This window comes from Vipera berus (assembly GCF_964194415.1).
Source record: "Vipera berus genome assembly, chromosome: 1".
NCBI classification, from domain to species: domain Eukaryota; kingdom Metazoa; phylum Chordata; class Lepidosauria; order Squamata; family Viperidae; genus Vipera; species Vipera berus.
The window spans coordinates 12100127-12124105 of record NC_138202.1 but is presented as its reverse complement, the minus strand read 5'-3'; the positions used below and the strand labels follow the sequence as shown (position 1 = coordinate 12124105).

Here is a 23979-nt window from a genome sequence, read left to right as displayed (position 1 = left end):
AACTGCCAAATTTCCCAGCCAGCATTCTCATCACCCCTTCAAGAATACATGGCAGGGGAAGGACGGCTTTTGCGCTGCAGGAGAAATTCCAGGCATGAGTGTCATGAAGGAACAGACAGATGGCTCCTGTAAGTGAGCCAGGCATAAAGAACAGGAAAAGCAGAGTCTTGGCAGGGGTGGTGTGGCGTGGGGGGGGGGGGGAAATTTTGAGCAGCTGGGGCACCCAAACTGGAGGAGAAAATCATGCACTTCAATTGGAGGAACAGAACGGAACAAGAGATTGGACGAGGGAGGGCAAAGCCAGGGGGACGGGAAGCCAGCAAAGGAATCACCGCAGAGAAAACCCTGCTAGCGACAGAGGACATGGCCGGTTTTTACCAACGGACAGAGAAAAGGTCAATTCTTTTATATTCTGATTTACGTACTACTGTGGCGCAGATGGCAGGAACTCTTGAAGATGCACTCATGACTTACCGGGCCAAAGATCTGAACATATTAAGAGTGGGGGAGGGGGAAGAGAGAATCGGTCTCGGTTGTATGACGGCTGGGTTAGACTCACCATTAGCACTTCTGCGCTGGTCTCTTTTAATGCTATTTTGGTTAATCCATTCATTCTTGGGCTTGATGGCTCATTGTCAGAGAGTACTATTACATCTGGTGATGGGACTCTCCTCTCTCGCTTTGCATCACTGAAAAAAAAAGTAAACCCCCCCACAAAAAAAGGAAAAAGAGGCATGAGCAGGGATATTTTTAAGGAAAAGGATGAATAAATCCTAAGACCCTCACCCATCCTCTCCCTAACTCAGCAATGTGTATTTTTCAGGCCTCTTTGGAGGGGAACCAAAATGACACTTCTGCCTTCCTGTTCCCGGTTAGTGTGGCTGCAGAGGGCGAGAGGAACATTCAGAAGGCCAAGCAACGGGTAGGGATTCCAAGGCCTGGAGATCTAGGGCCTCTTATGACAATTTCTGGACTTTTCCAAGGCTAAGAGAACCGGAATAGACGAATTGCATAAAGCAGTCCGGTAAATTGCCTTTGGAAGGCGGAGAATTTGGAATGGCACATGGTATGGTCATGTGACCATTTGGTATCTTTTGGGGATGGTGTTTTGATGCCTGTAAGTCAGTGGTCTTCAAGCTTGGCAACTTTAAGACTTGTGGACTTCAATTCCCAGAATTCTGGGAATTGAAGTCCCTAAGTCTTAAAAGTTGCCAAGACTGAAGACCCCGGATGTAAGTAGATTTATGGCCAAACTCTTTAATTTTATTTGGAAAATTTATATTGCCACCTACTCACTTGTGGTGACTTAAGGCAGCTTACAGGAAATAAAAACACAATGTAAAAGAAATAATAATAATAATAATAATAATAATAATAATAATAATAATAATAATAATAATAATAATAATAATAATAAATAATAATAATAATAATATAAAATAATAAGCACCCTCAGTGATAACATACACTCATATCAACCGTTTAATGGGCTCCATCCCGCTCTGGGTTTCCCAGGCCCGCTGGCAGGGCCTTCTGAAAAAGTGTCCGAGGGGGGGCAGTCTAATTTCCAGAGGGAGGGAGCCACCACAGAGAAGGCCCACCCTTCTGGGTCCAACCAGGTGAAACTCCTTAGGGGAGGGGACCTGCAACATTCCTTGCCTCCCCACTCTAGTAGGTCGGGTGGATGTGACCAACAAGGGGTGGTCCCTCACATAATCTGGTCCCAAGCCACGAAGCTTTAAAGGTGACAACTAGCACCTTGAATTGCACCCAGAAGCAAATCGGCAACCGATGCAACTTCCACATATGCACAAAACCATGCGGGCCTCTGCATTTTGCATCAACTGGAGCAAAGTGTTAAAGATGTTAATGCGATATTAAATTATGTACAAAGCTTTGGAACTTCCTTATCAGGAATTATGGTTGATCAAGCATGGCGGCGGGGGTAGCTAAAAGAATTATACTGAGAAAGGAAAGAAAATATTATTCCAGATGTTAAAGAATGGAATGTCTTTTAGAAATGTGTGACTTGTCCATCTTGGAAAAAAGCAGTATTTTCTACCAGTCAAATGATGAAACAACATGTATTGCTCTGTCAGAGATTTTTTTTTGAAATTTTATAATAATATTTATTATTGATTTTATTATAATACTATGTGGTATTTATTAATAAACCAGTGATTATTGAGAAGTTTAATATATAAGGTAGCTTTTTTTTCTTTTTTTCTTATCTTTATAATCTTTGCTTTTCCTTGTCTTTTCTTTAAGCTTAAAGACTATTTCATTTAACTGTGTTTTTAAACTGTTTTTCATGATTTGTTAATAGGTCACATTTTCAAAATTAGCAGTTATTTTCTTCTTCCTTCCTAAGAAGCAGTTAGTTTACTTTCACTGATTTTCTGCAAGAATAAGAAACTTAAAAGAGAGACTTTCACAGAGCTGCAAGATAGCCAACTTTCAGAGATAATCTTATGTGTCTTCAAACTCTAATCTAAAAAGTTCCTGGAGGCAACTGCAGAAAGTTACTTAATTAAAGGCGTCTTTTTGAGTTTGAACCAGTCAATCAAGTACTTGTCCCCAGATGGATTCAATTGACACCTCCCCTCTCCCTATTTCTGCAGTGGAACAGTCTGAGAAGAGGGGGGGGCACCACAAAGCACTTACCAAGAAAATATACCAAGAAGTTTTTATGGAAGTAAAACTTCCATCCCAAGAAAAGGATTGTAAAGCAAGCTCAGGTGAAAATGGCAATACATACAAATTCCTCTAGAGGGCACTCTCATAAAGCAATAGTTTACTATGAGCATTAAAACAAAAGTTGAAGTCCCGAATCAAAAAAGTCTTTTTACATTAGACTCAGAGACAAATGCATTTGGAAAAAGCATGGCGCACCGGATTCAAACTAATATTACAAAAAAGGACATTTCTATCTTGCACACATTCCTCTGTTGACCCCGTCTAAAGCCAATTTGGCTTGACTGTTAGTAGATCAGATTCTTGTATATAAGGTAGCATTACAATAAACTTTGAACTCAACTCCTGTTCCAGGGTAAAGGCAGTCGACTTGCAACAGTTCATTTAGTGACGGTTCAAAAGTGACTTATGACCATTTTTTTTCACCACGACAGTTGCAGCATCTCCACGGTCACGTGCTCAAAATTCAGAAGTGTGGCAAATGACTCATACTTATGACAGTTCTACAGTAGCATCCCGGGGTCAAGTGATCCATTTTTTTGCGACCTTCTGTCAAGGAAAGTCAATGGGGAAGCCAGGCTCGCTTAACACCCGTGGCAAGAAAGGTCGTAAAATGGGACAAATCTCACTTAACAAACGTTTCACTTAGCAACAGAAATTTTAGGCTCCATTGTGGTCATAAGTCGAGGACTTCCCTGTACTTGCACCTGACATCAATCCTCTTATAAATCTTGCAGATGTAATTTCCCTGGACAAGCAGATTTCTCATTTGACATAAACCAGAGGATTTGCCTTGCCCAATATTTAAGAGAAATCGCCGGTCCTCTTTATAATCCAGATGTGGCAGAAGCAAGTTTCCTGACTTTTTTTTTTGCATAAAAAAAGAAAATAATTCTATACTTCCGGTTTTGAGGATTAGACACAACCGATTACAGAAAGAAGGAATTTATGACACGATCTTAAGACAGAAAAGTTTGAATCGAATTGTATGTATAACATTCAACTGTATTCGTTTGCCAAGAGGAAAACCTGAAACCATTTCTTTATACTTCTTTTTATGTTTTATTTTATTTTCCCCACATTTTTTACACCACCCATCTTCCTGAAAGAGGGACTTTGTTTTCTGTTCTGTTCTATTATTTCTTTTTTTTTAAATTTTCTTCTATTGGCTGTTTTCTCTTTTTTTGCTCCCTTTCGTATTTCACTTTCGCATTTACTGTATCTTTTGCTTTGAATGTAATCCTTATTATATACCTAAAACCTTTTAATATAAATTAAACAGTAGCAAGTTCCCTGTATTTGCAAAGAAGTTTTTCATCGGGAACGCACGTGGCTGGCGGTCACCTGAGCCTCCCCCTTGATCCACTATCATCACAAAATGCTTATTTCCTCTATTCTAACAAGCATCCCCACACCATGTGACTGATTGGGACATGCTTTGCCGGTCACATGACCTTTTTAACCATTCCTTCCCACGTAGTGGAAAAGCTACGGTAATAAACCGGTTGGAACTGGTTTTGTGACACATCGCTTTCATTTTGTGGAATGGTGAGGGGGGGGGGAGAGAGGGATGATTAAGACAGGTACGGTAAGAAAATGGAAGGAAGGGAGAGAAACCACAAACACACACATTCAAGGAACTGGACGTCTCAGGGAGACAACACGAGACGCTCACAAAAGAGTGGGGGGCGTGCGTGCGAAGGCTGCCATCCTACCATGAATCAATCTGCAACCTGGCATTCAGCAATGTCCAGGGGATGCAGCTTCACAGGAGTTATGGCCGAAGGTTATAAAGTGCAGTCCCGGCACTAAAGGATGCACCAAGGAAAGAGAGGCTGTTGTGAATAATGCTGATGAAATGGAAGAAAGCTTGACGGAAGGTTTTTGACTTTTGATGAGTGGGGGGAAGAGAGAAATTATGAACTTCGCTTCACTTCACTTTGAAAGACTCGGAGCAAATGCTCGGGCCCAGAATGCGCTCTGTATTACACTTCGGTTGAGGAAATACAGGTAAAGTTCCCACTGAGTCCAGTTTGACTCTTAGGGACCACCTGGACAATTTTAGGTAGCTTTCTCGGCATCTTCCTTGGCCACCCAGGGTGGCTGGATCGTGAGACGGGCGGCGTATAATTTTAATAAATAAAATCTAAGTAGCTTAGGTACCATTTGGACCCATGAAAGCAGCTTGCCAAAATCTTTTCTCAGGTTATGTTCTAGTTTTTTAATTTGTTAAGAGTTATAGTGCTGCCCATCTCACGTAAAACAACTCTGGGTGGCCAACACAGTAAAATGTCAATGCAATGGCCAAATGCAACACATAAAACATCAGAAAAATGCTCACTGAGGACATTTTGTTTCTATTCTCAGTCCAGCCTGCAGCCGTGGGATTTCCTAGTGGCTGCCCTTCCAGATACTTATCAGATCTGATCCAATTCAACATTGCTAAGATCACCTAAGTGCTGTGGCCTGCTGTGATACATCACCCCAAATAACCTTAAGTCAACGCACCCTTGATTATTCTCTCTCTCTCTCTCTCTCTCTCTGTGTGTGTGTGTGTGTGTGTGTGTTTGTGTGTGTTACTTACTAATAGGGATATCCAGATTGAGCACTGGACTTACTTTACAGCAAAAGAGACTGCATAATTTGAATAATGAGGCAGAACATCACTTTACGGAAGCAATCTTTCCTCTTTAAAATACACTTCAACAATCTCCTTCCAAGAAGAAAAAGTAGCAGGGAAAGCATTTATCTTTGTTGCCATTGTTACACAAATGTAACAAAGTCATAAAAGGGCCAAGTTTGAAGACCCCCTTGCTCTAATCAAAAGACATCCTGTCCCCATGAAATGCAACCGGGGGTGGGGGGGCACGGATCTTGAAAAATTGATATTCCCGAGATGTGCCTATAAAACAAAACTTTGTAAGCCCTTGACTTACAAAGTTAACAAAACTTTGTAAGCCCTTGACTTACAAAGTTTTGTTTTAGTGACTGTTTGAAGTTACAATGGCAGATTTGTTGCAAAATTGCTCACTTTTTTTTCTAGTAAAAAAAATATGGGGGGGGGGGAAGAAAAGAAGGCAGAAACACCATGTATATAGGACTGAGTTGCACAAAACTTTGTAAGTCGAGGACTACCTCTATAGGCACATCTCGGGAATATCAACTTTTCAAGATCCGTGCCCCCCCAACCCCCCCCTATTGCATTTCATGGGGACAGGATGTCTTTTGATTAGAGCAGGGGGGTCTTCAAACTTGGCAAAAAGAATAGATGTAACAACAACAACAAAGCAAGAACGTTTCAGCTCCTTGCAAAAAACAAGAGTATCATATAGATCTCTTGCCTTTGACCAAGGAGAAAATTAGGCAGCATATGATTCTCTTCCCCCCCCCCCCCGCCCGGCTCTCTGCAACCTCAGCCGGTTCCTTAACAACCACAGTTGGAGGACAATGTGATAATTCTAGGAAGCCCAGTTTCTGAAGCTGACCTTGTGCTCTCAGCAAGCAGTTTAAATGGACGCCCCCCCCCCTTAATACAGAGAGATCTACCTCTGGTTACCGGAAGCTGAATAAAAAAGGGGAAGGCTACAGAATCCATGGCCAATAATATTCCTCAAAATCTGGGAATCCGTTTGACTTGTGTCTGCTGGAACACGAGAAGAATCATTAATAAATGCCTAGCTTGAGGAGGGGTGTGTGTGTGTGGGGGGTGTCTGCATTGTTTGGGGCCAGGTCTCAGCAAGATATCCACTAGGAGTCAGGGAGCAGCTGAAACTTATGCTCCTCCACCTTGCTGTTACTTTTAATTTGCTTGACTCAAATTTTCCCGAACAAAGAGTCGTCATGAAGCCCAGCCGGGCCACCACGGAATGATGGTGGCTTCTGAGCAAAAGGGAGACAAAGTGATAAAAGCTAGCTAGGCCCAGCCTGGCACTTTCAAGCTGGTCGGGCAGTCAGGCTATATACAGTAGATATTGAGTGAATTAAAATCTTGCACTAAGCTGAACGTTGCAACCAAGATCTCGTACCTCTAACTTAGCAACCTAGCCTGATAATAATCAGCTCTTTTGCATAATTTATGCTCTCTTTTTTTATCAGGGGAGGGGCACTGCAGAGCTGCTTATTTCCAATTACCAGAAAACTTCAACTCCATCCACAGAGGTTGCTAACATCTTAGTACAACTAGTCCTCGCTTACCGACTGCCTTGTGCAGTCGGTTTCAAACTACGACAGTGCTAAAAACAACTTTGTGACCAACCCTCACATTTATGACCACTGTGGAGTCCCACCATCGTATGTATACTTCACACCCAGCTCGCGACAAGCAGAGTTGATACAGAAGGCAGAATAAAGAAGTTGTAGTCATATGATTTTTTCCCCACTTAGTGACCAGGTCACTTTGCTTAATGACCAAAGTAGAAGTAAGGTTATAAACTTGCTGTGCGGCCAGGACTTTCCACTTAGTGACCATGGCAGGTAAAGACTGAGTTGCTGGTCCCAAGTGTGGTCACTAAGCAAAAGTCTACATGCATTATCCATATTTTCAAGCCAAACATGACTACAGAATAAAAGTGATGGATACTGCTGAGCAATATTTCATATCTGGTCATGGAAGCTAAGGCAGTCTAGCTACTTTCAGAACTATGGATTCTCCTTCCCTTGACTAGAATCTTAAAAGAAGAAGAAAAATAAGTGATGGAGGAGAGAGAAAAAGACTCAAATTGTTAAACCAGTATCCAAACAGCATTTTGCCTCTGAGATTTCATCAAATGGTGCCCACACAATTTCAAATATATCTTGGCAACTTTTTTCAAAGAAAAGGTTATCAGGAAACTGAGTTGTATCTTCAGCATCACCTTAAAAGACTTAGCAGCAGCTCTTTCAGATAAGAGCGCACGTCCATTTTGCAACACTTCCTGCTTTCCACCCAGATGTCGCAGAAAAAGAAAAAAAAAGTGGAAGGAAAAAAATTCCCACAAGCTGGTATTCAGAACCGCCTGGTCTCTAAATCTGGGGAGTTCCTCACATTTATTGGTAGTACACAGGCTCCTACACATTTACAATGCAAAACACCTCTGGGAACTGTGGGTCACTTGGAAAACTTGTTAAAGGTTTTCTAAGCACCCACCAGAACATCGGAGGAGAAATTTGAACACCTCCCCTTCAAATAAACAAAAAGAGGAAGAAGGTGACTTATTTGCAAACAGGAAGACAAAAATGAAAAACGCCACACTGCCAAACTTCTCTTCCTTCAAAAAATCAGAGGCATATCCAGCACAGGATTGTGCATAATGAAAAGTAGCTGGAGGGTGGGGTGGGATGATACAAACACACATACACAATATATATATATACATATAAATATATTTCATCAGCATAACCTGTCTACCCTGAAGAGCAGGTTGACCAACTATCCCCGTTTTTAATTCCAATGGAATTATTTAAAATTCTGGCAAACATGGACTGGCTAGTGTGAGGTATTTCAAAAGGCCTTTTTAGGGTAACAGAACTAAAGTGAATGAACTCGTGTATGGTTCATAAAACCAAGACCCCAACAGGAGCTCGTTGTCCCCCATTAGTACAAAATCTGCATCAACTATTTTATCCCGAGTTTAAATGTTGAAATAAAAGCAGCTATACAGGTAGTCCTTGATTTAGCCATTTATTTAGTGACTGTTCAAAGTTAACAGCAGAAAAAAAAAAGTGACTTATCACCTGCTCCTCGCACTTACAACTGTTGCAGGGTCCCCATAGTCATCTGATCAGGAAAGCCACATTCATTTAAGGAATGTGTGATTCGTTTAACAACTAGAGTTATTTGCTTAGTGACTGTGGCAAAAAGGTGGTAAAATTGGGCGCAACTCACTTAACCACTTTGCTTAGCAATGGAAAGGTAAAATGCCCGGGAAATCAGGCAGTTCAAATGAGTATAAAGATTTATTGCAAGATTAAGCTCTCTACAAGAATCTGGCCAAATGACCATTAAGGGACATGAGGAGAAAGCTAAGAGAGTCATTCAAGGTGGGCTGAACTTAGATCTCTTGCGGGTGTGAAGGGTCTCATGACTTACGACGCGTTTGACCCTTCCCTTGGACTCAGCCTAGTCATCTCCTACAGGAAAGCATGAACCCAACTGTGGTCGTTAAGTCCAGGACTACTTATATCCCTGATCACTGAGCACTTTTATAACTGGGCAGTATGGCCCTTCAAAAGCTCCCCCTCTTTTGAGCAACACTCCATGGATAGATCACTACGTGGAGGCCTACAATACTTGGCACGGCTCAAGGAAAGGCACGTTTTGTATCTAGGAAATTTCCAGCTGAATCCCCAGCCTCGGCTCCCCCACTTTAAATGTGCTGGGACTGCAGTTTGTTAAGTTCCCAGCCAGAATGGCTCCTTGCTCATTTTGATTGCAGTAAAACACAGCCACAAGGTAAGTCCATCAAAAGTAGGCTAGAAAGCTGGTGGTTGCAACACCCCTGCTAGAAACTGAAATGTCAGCAGGTGCTGGCTTAAAGGGGGAGGGGACAGATAAAATTTGAGGCCCAGTGGGCCCTACCAAATGTGGGTCACTGTGGGTCTTTGTGCAATGGCCAAGAGCCAGGGATAGGCAACCTTGGCTCTTTTATGACTCGTGGACTTCAACTCCCAGAATTCCTGAGCTGGCATGGCTCAGCTTGGAAACCTCTCCCTTTCCCCTCAGCATGGCTGGCTCAGGAATTCTGGGAGTTGAAGTCCACGAGTCACAAAAGAGCCAAGGTTGCCTACCCCTGCCCAAGACGAAGAGAAACTATAGAGCAGGGGTCCCCAACCCCCAGTCCGTGGGCCGGGACTGGGCCACGGCACACCAACAACCGGTCCACACAAACAAGCAAAGCCCCATCCGTGTCTTTTAGAGTTAGCGTGAATTGCTATTTTTTACATCTACCAAAATATAAAATATCTTTGACTTTAGTTTACTTGATGAAAAATCACCCACACCAGCAACTGTCCAAACCACAGGCGTCCCAAATACTCAATATTACTTTACAAATAGATGTTTTTGTTTCTGAATTGCCAAAAGTGCTGCTCTCTGCCTACGTTCAATGGAAACTCTTGTCACCCCTCCCCCAAATACAGGGAGTTCATTTAATGACTGATCAAAATTACAACAGCGCTGGAAAAAAAGTGACTTATGGCTGTTTTTCACACTTACGACCATTGCAACATCCCCTTGGTCATGTGATCAAAATTCATATACCTGGCAACTGACTCATATTTATGACGGTTGCAGTGTCCCAGGGTCACGTGATCCCCTTTTGCAACCTTCTGGCAAGCAAAGTCAATGGGGAAGCCGGATTCACTTAACAACCAGGTTACTAACGTAGCAACTGCAGTGATTCACTTAACAATTGTGGCAAGAAAGGTCGCAAAATGAGGCGAAACTCACTTACCAAATCTCTCTCATTGAGCCACAGAAACTTTGGGCTCAACTCAATTATTGTTTTAACCTTGGGCATTTATTTAATCGCTTTTAACTTTTGTATCTGGTTTTTGTATTTATTGCCCTGTACACCGCCCTGAGTCCTTCGGGAGAAGGGCGGTATAAAAATATAATAAATAAATAAAAAAAATAAACTGTGGTCGTAAGTCGAGAACTACTCGTATCGACTTATTTTCTTCTCAATGCATCGAGTGGAACTTCTCAGTGCATTTGTCAATGTCTATTCATTCATTCATTCATTTAAATCCCACTGCTTTCCCGAGGAGTTCAAGACACTATACACTGTCCCCTTCCAAACCGTCATTCTCAGTTTGTCTTCAAGATTTCTGCTAGAGAGTTTAGGTTCCGGGTCACCCAGGTGAGTTGGAATCCGGTGTTACTTGGATCTCTGGGAACCTCCATGTTATAAAACGTTTTGGTATTTTAAACCAAATTGTAAATCTCCAGGGGTAGGCAACCTTGCCTCTTTTATGACTCATGGACTTCAACTCCCAGAATTCCTGAGCCAGCCATGCTGAGGGGAAAGGGAGAGGTTTCCAAGCTGAGCCATGCTGTCTCAGGAATTCTGGGAGTTGAAGTCCACGAGTCATAAAAGAGCCAAGGTTGCCTATCCCTGCTCTATACAAAGAGCCAAGTGTAGTGGTGGCGAACCTATGGCATGCGTGCCAGAGGTGGCACTCAGCGCCCTCTGTTGGCATGTGCCCCGCTGCCAGCAGCAGGTCTATCAGGCCGCCACCGCCGCCTGGAGCAGGAGCCCCGTCCAGCACAAAGGAGGCGAAGCGGCCGACTAGTAAGCTCGAGTAGAGGTGGTAGAGCAGAGGTCACCCACCATTGTCGATTGGTGGACTGCAAGAAAACGGAGGGGGAAGCATTTTACATGGGTGTGTGCGTGCATGAGGCCGCGAGCATGCACGTGCTGCAAATGGGGCAGGGCTAGTGCCTGCGTGATATTCATTAGTCCTGCCTCATTCTTGCGTGGTGCAGTGCCTTGTATCTGCATGTTGCGGTGCCGCAGCAGCCGTATTTGCACCTTGCAGCATGGTGGCCCATTTTTTGCACCCCCGTTTTTTGCGTGCCAGAGGCGGCACTCAGAGGCGCCTCCTTGCCCCCCCCCTGAGGGCACCACAAGGCTGATGCGGCCCTGGCACTTTGCCATAAATAAGTGGGTTTGGGGTTGCGGTTTGGGCACTCGGTCTCTAAAAGGTTCGACATCACTGGTCTAGTGGTTAAAGCAACAGTCCTGGATAGTAGGAAACTGTGAATTCTAGTCCCGGCTTAGGCATGAAGGCTGTGACTCTAAGCCCAACTCACCTCACAGGGTTGTTGTTGTTGTGAGGCAAACATGAGGAAGGAAGATTAGTTGGCACCTTGAGTTATTTACAGTTGTTAAGTGAGCTCTGCCCCATTTTACAACTTTTCTTGCCACAATTAAGTGAATCGCTGCAGTTGTTAAATTAGTAACAAGGTCCTTAAGTGACTCTGGCTACCCCACTGACGTTTTGCTTGTCAGAAGGTTGCAACCGTCGTAACTATGAACCAGTTGCCAAGCGTCTGCATTTGTGAAAAAACACTGAAAAAAATGTTATTTATGTCTGGTCCTTGCCCTTATGACGGTAGCACCAACCCCACAGTCATGTGGTCAACATTTGGGTGCTTGGTAATTGGCATATATTTAGGACGGTATCAGTGGGCTAGGGTGCCTTGATTGCAACTTGAGCCCTTCCCAGCTGGCTTCAGACAAGCAAGGTCATTGGAGGGGAATCCAGATTTGCTTAATGACTGTGATCCACTTAACGGCAGTGATTCCCTTAACAACCTATTTAAAAAATAGGTTTTATACAAAATTGGGTGTGATTCAGTTAACATCCATCTTGCTTAATAACGGAAGGCGGGTCCCAACTGTGACTGTAAGTTGAGAACTACCTGTAGCTCCCATAATGAGCAGGTGAACCATGGAATGGTATCCAGTTAATGCACAAATTAATTTGGGGGAAGGGGGGGAGGGAGAGGGAGAAGGCAAGGAAGAGATGTGCAACTGCAACTATTCAGGGTAATAAACAAAAGCAGTGCTTCCTCATTGCTTGAATTACACTCTTTTTTTTCCTGTTTTATCAGAGAAGCTTAGGTACAAACAAATCTCATTGGGTACGCTGGCTGAGGAATTGTGGGAGGTGAAGTCCACAAGTCATAAAAGGGCCACGTTTGAGGAGCCCTGGGGTAGGGCCTTGCAGGCCAGTTTGTAATTAGACAGTTGGGAGATCAAGCCCAGCACTTGATTCAAGCACAACTAGTCAGAAACTCCCAGGAAACTTTCTGAGCACAAATACAATACTCGATCCTGTTTGTCCCTCAGCTTCTGAAATGCCAACGCAAAATGTGTCTGAAGTTCCACTGTGCAGCCATTGGGATCAGCAAGTAGCCGTGAGAAGCCCTCCTGTTCTCTTCTTCAACCAACCCTCCCATCTCCTCCAGAATGCTCATTTGGTTCCCCTGCCGCTCCAATTCAGCATTTCCTTTCTCCAGATACACCTGAGTCCTCATTCATTTCTCCCCAAAGTTTCCTACTGCGGCATGTCAGACATGAGTTCATGTGCATGGTTAACTGCATAAGCAAAAGCCGTTGCAGCAGCAGCACTTACAGAAGAAATGCAGTTGGGGGAAAAACAGTTCTAAAGAACCGGGACTGCTAAACCCAATAGCGGAGCAAATATTAAACCAATCTAGCCAAAAATGACGTGGCAGGGAGTTCCACCGATACCACAGGAACCAGATGCGTCCTGCAGTTTCTTGTCTTTTGTTTTCTATTATATGCCAGGACATTTTGTGTCCCCCAACACGAACACCCCCACAATTGCCTGGACAAGTGAATGAGAGGCACGGCCACCTGATCCCTAAAACTCATTTATGATTGCTTACCTTTTTGAGGTGCTCATATCCACTGGCTCATCTCCTGTCTGGACCTCCACTCTGATGGTTGCTTTCATCTCCCCTCCTTTTAATAATCCCTGGACTCTACTAGATCCAGATTCAGTCTTTAGCTTAAGGTCCCCCCCTTCAGAGTTTGCCTCAGGGACTCCCAAAAGGCCCTTGTCCATTTTCATCTTTTTACAGTCCACGTCGTTTTGGGTGATTTCCCGTTCAAGTGCTCGCTTCTGACTTCGTGTCCTGCAAGCTTCCTCCGTCATTATGGTGCTCTGGAAAAGAAGTACAAGGAGATGGGGGAAAGAGAGAGATGGAGGGAATGGGGGGAAGAGAGAGAGAGAAGGGGGAAGAGAGAGAGGGAGGGAATGGGGGAAGAGAGAAAGGGGGAAGAGAGAGGGAAGGAGGGAATGGGGGAAGAGAGAGAGAGAAGGGGGAAGAGAGAGAGGGAGGGAATGGGGGAAGAGAGAGGGAAGGAGGGAATGGGGGAAGAGAGAGAGAAGGGGAGAGAGAGAGAGAGAGAAGGAGAGAATGAATATGTTAAAAGTACACTAACCAGGTGCCATATTTTACCACATATATGGCAAATTAAGTTGTTCTGCTCTGATCCTATACTCATCCCCCCCTCTATTACGCTATTTAATAATCAAAAGCCAAGACTGGTTGGGGGGGGGGAAAAACAGATGCAAGTATGCCTAACTTCCCATAGGAAATCCAGAGCATTACCTTCCGTCAACGAAGCTTGTTTTTCTTATCATTTTAGATACCCGATTTTCTTTAAAGTTTTACTTCTTGTGAAGTGTTCAAGGCTCCCTGAAAAGCCTTTCCTATTAAGAAGAGGGGTGAAAGTGGGGGGGGGCGCTCCTTTCCCCCTGCCCCATCAACTCTTCATGGCCCAAAACTGGCAACTTTAGGCTGATGCTGAAAGTTAAGGCACCTGATTCGGCAACGTCCTGAAAAACCAGGAGAGCTGGGTAACTCTTCCCATCCCAACCATCTAAGTCTGTTCCGAGAGTGCTCCGGATCCTTAGGAATCAGGTGGGAATTGGGGAGATTGGGAGGGAAAAGGGCTCCAAAAAAGTTAAGTTTGGGGGAGGGAACATGCACCGGGGGAGGCCTGCTTCTGGCCAAGCCTCTCCAACCCTACCTGCAAGAAACACACATATCTGATGGGGGTGGGTGGGTGGGGAGGAGAGCTGAGTCAGTTTGTGATCCCATGACATCACTGGATCTACACATGACCCTTTCCCAGGATTCAGTCGGAGACACAAAGCACTTTCCAGAAAACCGGTCTGAACTGGTTCCAGACAACAAGCTAAGTGTCGTTAACCCTGGCGGGAGACACCATCTTGCAGTGCTGGCGTGCTGCTGCGGCATCTGCTGCAGCTGGCATTCCACCACAGGAGTCCCGGGGACCAGCCCCTCGGCTCCTCTTAAAGGGGCAGCGTGCTTGACACCAGTGCACAGCAATGGCTGCCCGGCCACCACTTGGCCAGGAAAAGCCACGGGGGGGGGGGGGGAGAGAGAAGAAATCCTTTAAAAACAAACAAACAAACAGTTAAATAAATAAAAGTAAGCCAGAAAAGAGAAAAGAAGGTCCAACTCAGAATTAGAAGGAGGGAAGCGGGGGAGGACAGGGAAAAAGACGGGATAGTGAGACTGTGGGGAGGAAGAAAAAAAACAGTTGGCAAAGGTAGTGTAACTTTCTCCACGCAACTACGAGAACAACTAGAGAAAGAGAGGGAGAAGGGGGAAAAAAAAAGAGAGAGAGAGAAAGCCTTGGAAACTAAAAGAGGACATTGCAGGAGGAAACGCTCCAAAGGGAAGAAGAAGGCAAAGTGGCTTTTAGTTTCAAGACATTTCAGCTTTTGAGTTTTTTTACTCCGTGACAGTCCTCGATCTCTTCAAATTCTACACATCGCCCCCTCCAAACCACACACACACCCCTCCCCAAATAACACCAACAACCTGCTGAAACAAAATCATTATTTCTTTTCTGATCTGCCACAATTCAGCAAAAGCAGCTGGGGGGGGGGAGATCTCTGGGTTTGGAGCCAATGTACTTTTGAGGGCTTTCGAAGGTTTCAGATTGTGACATAGGCACAATGCAGAAAGTCTCTGCTGCCCGTTGACAATTGGACTTTCTGAGGGTGTATTTCTAAAATATGCCAGGGAAGCCTACATTTCTCTTAATGCTATTCTCCAATTATGGCATATAAGCTATTCGTGGGGAACAAGGTGCATAAACCGTAACACGGTCGCAAGAGTCTCTTATGACCTGCTTCATATGAAGGGACATTATGCTGCTTTTTGGTTGGACGCCCCTGCACTACAATATTCTTTGGATCCCCAATGTGACAGGAAGACAACAACAAAGCCAAGTTTTAAAGACAAGAGAGTAGTGGCTGATCTCACCTCCAGGAGCAAGATGTTTCGGAGGGTGGGGACCATGACCGGAAAGCCTCTCTCCTACATCCCACTAGCTCAGGGGTAGGCAACCTTGGCTCTTTGATGACTTGTGGACTTCAACTCCCAGAATTCCTGAGCCAGCATGGTTCAGCTTGGAAACCTCTTCCTTTCCCCTCAGCATGGCTGGCTCAGGAATTCTGGGAGTTGAAGTCCACGAGTCATAAAAGAGCCAAGGTTGCCTACCCCTGCACTAGCTGAAATTCCTTGACCAGTGGGATACATAACAAGCCCTTTCTGCTGAAGGGAGTTGGGGGGACCCAATCCCACTGGGCCGAACTGGCTCCCCAGATAACCTGGTCCCATGTCGTGAAGGTCTTTAAAGATGATAGATAACAACACCTTGAATTGGACCCAGAAGCAAGGGGTCTCCAGAACTGTCTGCGCCGCTATATTTCTGGAAACATTTGAGAAGAATCGCACCTCTCTGAAACCAGCTGCCAGTCAATTTTGACTGGATTGGGCTCTGCGGGCAAATGGCCAGGGTGAAGGGCAGGTGGAGAACAACTGGTACCAATTCCTAATAGACTGATTTATCTGAATTGCTGTACCAATTGTAGCTTCCAAGTAGTCTTCAAGGGTAGAGCGCATTGCTAGTAATCCAAACTAGATGACCAGGGCATGAGTGCCTGAGCACACGGTCTATGGTCAGGGGTCTTCAAACTTGGCCCTTTTTTTGGACTTGTGGACTTCAACTCCCAGAATTCCTCAGCCAGCATGCCTGGCTGAGGAATTCTGGGAGTTGAAGTCCACAAGTCATAAAAGGGCCAAGTTTGAAGACCCCTGGTCTATGTCTTCATACACCCCCAATATCCTACCCCCATTGAATTTTTAGCAGAATAACAGAGTTAGAAGGGACCTTGGAGGTCTTCTAGTCCAACCCCCTGCTCAGGCAGGAAACCCTATACCATTTCAGACAAATTGCTGTCCAATCTCTTTTTAAGATTATCTTAATTAAAAAAGAAACATACTGTAAAGGAAATCAACAGCTTCATGCATAACTTCAAGCAATGCTTCCGGACCCATATTGACTCTGGTGGTATTTGTTAACAATATTCTGGTGGGCAGATACAACCAAATGTTTTATTTACCTTTGGGTAGGTTAGATTCTCCGGTTATCCCTACCTAATAATTTTGTCAGATTGCCCACAACATTCACCTCCGGATGTGTCCATCACGGCAAAAAGGTAGGGGACCCCTATGTTAACCAACAGCTTATTTCAACCACAATTTATTAAATAAGCCACAGATCACCAAAAAAACCCTCCTTCTCATTTTGCATGAATAAATTTGCATCTTAGGATGCCTGGGAAATGCTTGGATGTAGGGAGAACCAATAGCAAACACTCAAGGCCCCAACAAAAGTTACTCATGTGCATGTTGAAGATAAGAGAGTGTGGGACCAACAAATAAAATTCAGAACAAAGTTAAGGATGGTTCATCAGGGACCCAATTCTTCCTGAACTCCTAGCTAGCAAATCAAACTTTTTTTTTTAAAAAAATTGAGGCATATTTTGCCCAGCATATGAAATGAAGGGCCTTTTTCCAACAACAACAAGAAAAAAGTTTGCAAATAGCTCTTAACTACTGATTCTCCCTCTACCCTAGCAAAGGATCCTCTTAAATCTCTATGCAGCCAACAATGATGGCCTATCAAAGTTTTCACCTTGTACATCTCAGCTGTTCCACCAGCTCCCGTTACACTAGAGTCAAAAGCAAAGAGAAAGCTTCATCCCAATTTAATGCTGTTTACACAGTCTTAGTCCACATCCATCTTGGGGCAAAGAGTGCTTTCATATAGGAACACTACTCTGGTGCCACAATAAAACCAGCAGGCTGTTGCCCTCATCTCTTAGAAGAGTTATTTCCTTATTACAGTAATTTGTATACTTCCTGAAAATGCCTCACCTTTCCCTGGGATGTTGCAACCATCATAAATATGAGCCAAGCAGCTAAATTTTGATCACATGACTACCGGGATGCTGCAACAGTCATAAGTGTGAAAAATGGTCACAAAATCACTTTTTTCAGTTCCATTGTTAAGTTCAAACCATCACATTGATTTGTGCTTTAAATTGTAAGCCACCCTGAGTCTTCGGAGAAGGGCGGGATATAAATGGGATTTAAAAAAATGTTTTTTTAAGTCAAGGACTACCTGTGCTGAAGCTCAGCTTGGGGAAGACTGCTCTACGTGGGCCAGAATATTTGTCAGCACAAGCCAGAAAGCTTCCTGCTACAACTTCTTCTAATTCATTACCGCTTGTTGATATCATTCATTGCAAAAGGCTGGACTGTGGTGAATGCAAACCTTAAGGTTTTTGACTCACATTGTATGTAACTTCACGGAAGTGAGTGGCCCACTTGCAACACAAACGTATGTGCAAAAAGTCACATTTGTGATACTGGGAAACTGTTCAGTTTTTGCTTGGTTATCCTCAAGTAATCTTTAGTCAGCCTAGGAAATCTTGCTCCAGCAGGGGTTTGGACTATTTGACCACGATGTAAAAAAGATGTTGAGACTCTAGAAAGAGTACAGAGAAGAGCAATAAAGATGATTTATTTAGTCTGGAGACTAAAACATATAGGGAATGGTTGCTGGAATTGGGTATGTCTAGTTTAATGAAGAGGAGGGCAAGGGGGGACATGATAGCAATCTTCTAATATCAAGCTATTCTCCAAAGCTCCTGAAGGCAGGACAAGAAGCAACGGATGGAAACTAATCAAGGAGAGAAGCAATCCAGAACTAAGGAGAAACTTCCTAACAGTTAGAACAATTAATCAATGGAACAACCTGCCTCCAGAAGCGATGAATGCTCCAACACTGGAAGTTTTTAAGAAGAGACTGGACAGCCATTTGCCTGAAATGGTATAGGGTTTCCTGCCTGAGCAGGGGGTTGGACTAGATGACCTCCAAGGTCCCTTCCAACTTTTTTATTTTTATTATTATTTTTTTATTTATTATTATTATTATTATTATTATTATTATTATTATTATTATTATTATTATTATTATTATTAATTTATCTCCAACTATGTTGTTCTGTCCTCTCAACCCAAACACAGGACATCAAATGTTTTTCTTGACTCGACAGATAGGTAGTACTCCAAGTAATTCCCATTTTTGTTTGTTTGATTTGCTCGTCTTAAAATAGCATTAGTTCATAAGTAGGCAATTTACATATTCTGGTTATCTTTGTACGGATTAGGATGGAAAGAGAGATACAGCTTTGATAAAATTTTCACCAAGTTACTGGAAAAGAAATCTCAATTCACCACAGGCAACCAGACTGAGATTTAGACTTTTTTCCCCCAAGGCTACTTTTGGCATTTTACTATTTTCTTGCCTTATAAATTAATGCATAGCAACAACCATAGCAACAGACCACTTATTCTCTGTGCTCCAAGACTGGAAAGCGTTATTTGCCATATTGGCAGCCCCCAAATCTGTTTAGGACCATCCCTCTCCCTTAAAGAAAAGAAGACCAACCTGGGATAATTCAGGCAGTGTCTTTTCCAACATGGGTGTCTGTGACAGAATTTTATCACATATTGACTGAACCACCTCCTGCTTGAAGACAGGCAGAGAAAAGGGACCTTGTTGGGCAATTACTGCTTTCTTTCGCCACTGCAGGGAAAGTTATAGGAAGAAAACATAAAAGTAGAAATGAATTCCATTTTAAGGTACAAGAGAAGAATCAGGCATACACCCAGGTTTCCCAGAGTAGACTACATCACTGTGTCAAAAGAAAAGTTAGTTGTCTGGTTAAAGAAATCTTCATTTAAAGGAGAATATTTGTAGCCCAGGGTTGAAATGAGGGGTCCTTGGTGCTCTCTGCACTGATGATGTTACCTAGATAGGTAATGAAACTTCTGCAAGAAAACAACCAAGCTCACAAAGGACCAAGGTGCCCTCAAATCTTGATTTATCCCACAGATTTCCATCCAGTGTCTGCATTCAAGTAACAAAGAAATTGCTTGAAATTGATAACGGGAGAAGGTATCATTTTTTAAAAAAATAAAATAAAATATTGTGTTATGTGCCATCTCACCATTCTTTGTCCATGGGACTCAGAAATTTCAGATTTTCTCCTAATAGGTTTCTCCCCGCCCCCCATCTCCTGCTATCCTGATTTTTTTTTCTCCAGATGAAATAATTGCCAAGAAGTGAATTAGGCCATTTCTGGTGCCACCCTGGGAACGAGTAATTAACAGCTTATACACCCAAACAAACAATGTGACCTTTCAACAATGACCACGTGCAAAGATATTATTTTCATTGCCGTAATTTGTTTTGCTCTTATGTTTTTAAATAATCAATTTTATCCTGCTTTTTGTACTTGTGGAAATGCATCTAGGTGGGCTTGTTAGGAACTGCAGTCTCACATATCTGAAGGCTACACAGGTGTGGAAAATAACCACCAAATGTTGGATACCTGGTTCTCCCTCAGGAAGCAGTCATACAGTATACTGTTTACTTATAGATTTGTATCCCACATTTTATGCAACAGCCCAGTAATGTTCCCTCCTGTTTTTCCTAGCCCATGAGATAGGATGAGCTGAAAGAAGAGACACTGGCCTACACACCCTCAGAGTGCTTGCTTGTTTGCTTCTGTCTGTCTGTCCGTCCGTCCATATTTTGAAATATCCTAATCACTCACGGAGAGATGCCAACCCTCCACCTTTGATCTTATGTGAAGTCAGCCTGTTTGGTCAGCTGATTCTGTGGCAGAAGGTGACTAGAACTGGGGTCTCTCTGCCCCTAATCTAGCATCTTCCCACTACCTGGTTGATTCTTGGGCTGAGACGCGAGGGATTGGCCGAAAATCAGCCAATAATCTTCTGGGGCTGAAAGGAGCCAGAGCCTGGATCTCCTTGTTCCAAGTCCAGCACTTGGACTTGGAAATTTGCAGATGACACCAAACTGGCAGGAGTAGTCAACATCCCAGAAGACAAACTCAGGACCCAAAAAGATCTTGACCAACTTGAACAACGGGCCCTATCCAACAAAATGAGTTTCAATGTGGAGAAAAGCAAAGACTTACACTTAGGCAGGAAAAACCAGTCACAAATACAGATTGGGCAAGACCTGGCTTAAAAACAGCAACGGTGAGAGGGACCTTGGAGTCCTAGTGGACGATCACTTGACTATGAGCCAGCTGTGTGCAGCAGCAACCAGAAAAGCTAATACAATCCTGGGTTGTATAAACAGAGGCACAGAGTTCAAGAGCAACTAACATGATCCAAGGCCTGGAGACTAAAACATATGAAGAACGGCTACGGGACTTGGGTTTGGCCAGTCTAAAGAAAAGAAGAAATAGGGGAGACATGATAGCCGCGTTCCAGTATCTGAGGGGCTGCCACAAGGCAGAGAGGGTCAGGTTGTTCACCAAAGCACCAGAGGGAATGACGAGAAACAATGGTTGGAAACTGACCAGAGAGAGAAGCAACCTGGAATTAAGGAGAAACTTCCTGACAGTGAGGACAATCAACCAATGGAACAGCTTACCCCCAGAAATCGTGGGCGCTCCATCACTGGAGGTCTGAGATGGTCCTCAGAGATGTCTGAGATGGTATAGGTCAGGGATAGGCAACCTTGGCTCTTTTATGACTCATGGACTTCAACTTCCAGAATTCCTGAGCCAGCATGGCTCAGCATGGAAACCTCTCCATTTCTCCTCAGCATGGCTGGCTCAGGAATTCTGGGAGTTGAAGTCCACGAGTCATAAAAGAGCCAAGGTTGCCTACCCCTGGTATAGGTCCTCCTGCTTGAGCAGGGGGCTGGACCAGAAGACCTCCAAGGTCCCTTCCAGCTCTATTCTATTCTAACCCCCCCTCCCCCAGCCCTACATTATGAAGAGATTTGTACCTAACAGCAATGACAGGAGTTAGGGGCTGGGGGAGGGGGGGCGCAGGGGAGCTGAACAAAGATGAGAGTTGCTTACAATGGGGCTACTGGAGATGCTGGAGAATGCACCTGGGGTTTCTTCTTTTGAACTGTGTGCACTGTTCCCACGGGGCTGTGGTCCTTATATATTGTACACATGGGAGCAGAGATAAGGTTTCTTGAAGAGAAAGGATCAGATAAACAATAATAGTCATTGACTTTCAGCCACTCATTTAGTGGTCGTTTGAAGATACAGTGGAACTGAAAAAAATGACTTATATCCAGTCCTTGCACTTATGCTTGTGGCAGCCACGTGAACCATAATTCAGTTGACATATGCTTGTTAACTGGCATATGTTTATGACATACGCATATGCAACATCCAAGGAGCATGTGATCATCACTTGTGACCTTCCCAGCTGGCTTCTGACACACAATGGGGACTTGGCGTTATTTGCTTAACAACTGCATGATTCACTTAGCAACTCCAGGGATTCACTTAGCAACAGGGCAACAAAGTCATACCAGACGTGGCTCGCTTAAGAACCACTTTGCTGGTCCCAACTGTGGTTGTTAAGTCAAAGACTTACCTACCTACCTGCCTACTTACCTACACGCATACACTATGTGTGTGTGTGTGTGTTTATGTAATTGGCTTTTTTAAGCTTGAAAACTTTAAAAAAATATATATATACATACACATACACACACACTCTTCTGTATTGCCACAAAAAGTTGGTACAGAATCATAGATTCATAGGGTTGGAAAGGATCTTCTGAATTGCCATAAAAAGTTGGTAGGGTTGGAAAGGATCTTGGGAGATCTTCTAGTCCAGCCCCCTGCCCAAGGCAGGACTTCTCACACCATCTCAGACAAATGGTTATCCACAAATGGTATCTTGAATCCTCATGGATATTCAAAAAACAAAAAAAACAAAAACTCAAATGAGCTAAAGGCTGGACAGCCGAAAGTGGCTAATATTCTTAATAGTCAGGATGGAATACAATCAAGCCAAGAAGTACTAAGGGAATACAATTTAAAACTTGCTTTGCTATAAGGGCAATCAGTAAAATAAAACCTTCAGTTGCCAATAATTCTGAGTAGCAAACCCTCAGCTTACTAAATCCTAAGCATTCTTTCACATCTCAAACTGCTGATAAAACTGCAGAAGTACTGTAGTACTTAAAAGCTTATTTATTTTCTCCCCTCAACTCATTTATATCCTTGCTTTCCTAAACATTGTGATTCTGGCATTAGCCTATTTAAAAGTTACTGCTCCCTTCCAAAAACTTTTATTAAAAAATCTGTTCCACTGATTTATGGCTGCCTGTTAGGTCTGATTTTTAAAATAGTTTGAAATTAAACTTTAAAATAAAATTTCATTTCATTTACCCAAACAAAATTTAACAACAATAATAATAGTAATAGATGAAAAAGGGGTGGAGATAAGGATGTGCAGCCTTTGAAAGAAAAAAAATATCCAAGTTTTCTCTTGGAAATGAAAAAAAAAACACAAAACAATAACCTCTCAGTTGCCCAACAATTCCCAGGCTTGGCTGACTGAAAGGCCTTGGCTGCAGCTTGTAAAGGGTTAAGTCCTGCCATCTTCATGCCATTCACTGATATGTCCATTAAGGGTGTTACATAACAAAATGGCAGACCTTAACCCTTTGCTTGCCACACTTCCTTTCACTGTCAGTCACACACACACTTCAGCAGGCTGAATCAAAAGCACCTAAAGAAAAATTCCCAAGGCTGAATGTGTTTATGAGATATTGTAATTTGCTTGCAAGAAAGGAGGGGGAAACAGTCAGAGCAACAGTTGAAAGATTTTTAGAAGGTTTTTTAAAAAAAAAATAAGGCTTTAAAGCTTAAAACGTAATGAACAACAAATTAAAAAAAATACAGCATATAGGGAAAAAATCCTGACTTTTAAATTTTATATTTTTAACTTTTAAAAAAAACAGAATAGAAGTTTTAATGCTAACAAAACTAGCTTTTCTTAGCAGGGGAAGCATGAACATGGAAATGCATTACCTTTGGGTCAGCTATGTTGAACAGAGATTTAAAATTACCCCAGACCTGCAGATTTTCAGATTTTCTCCCACCCCACCTAGCAGCTATAACCACTGAAAACTAAGCCTGCTTCAATCTGCCCCCTCCCACTTCAAAATTCCTAGGTTATAACTTGAAAGTCTCTAGAGCAGCGTTTCTCAACCGTAGCAGCTTAAAGTTGTGTGGACTTCAACTCCCAGAATTCCCTAGCCAGCTGCTCTAGGCATTCTCTACAGTTAAAACTACAACTCCCATCATTCTTCTAACAGCAGAACCTTGCTAGCTAAAGGCAGGATGAAAACCATCACCAGCCTCATCTGGGGATGATAGAAGATGGGGAGGCTAAGAAATGGGTCAGCTGACCTCCCACCACATAAGCCAGTGCAGGGATCCATGAAAGCAGGGGTCCCCAACTCTCGGTCCGTCGACCGGCATTGGTCCACAGCACGCCAGCAACTGGGCCATGCAAACAAGCAAAGC

The 23979-nt window shown here is 43.4% G+C and overlaps 1 protein-coding gene across 3 annotated transcripts in view; it reads right to left on the bottom strand.

Annotated features, from left to right (window-relative positions):
- GATAD2A (GATA zinc finger domain containing 2A) overlaps positions 1–23979 on the bottom strand; it is an 89936-nt gene that overhangs the window by 22979 nt on the left and 42978 nt on the right. For 2 of the 3 annotated variants that reach the window (XM_081312926.1, XM_081312927.1), the window contains exons 3-5: positions 19047–19184; positions 13091–13368; positions 560–689 (exon numbers count right to left, since the gene is read on the bottom strand). In XM_081312926.1, coding sequence (XP_081169052.1) covers positions 560–689; positions 13091–13368; positions 19047–19079 — 441 coding nt within the window. In that variant the 5' untranslated portion in view covers positions 19080–19184. The remainder of the gene's footprint in view (positions 1–559; positions 690–13090; positions 13369–19046; positions 19185–23979) is intronic. The other variant, XM_081312928.1, reaches the window with a different exon arrangement.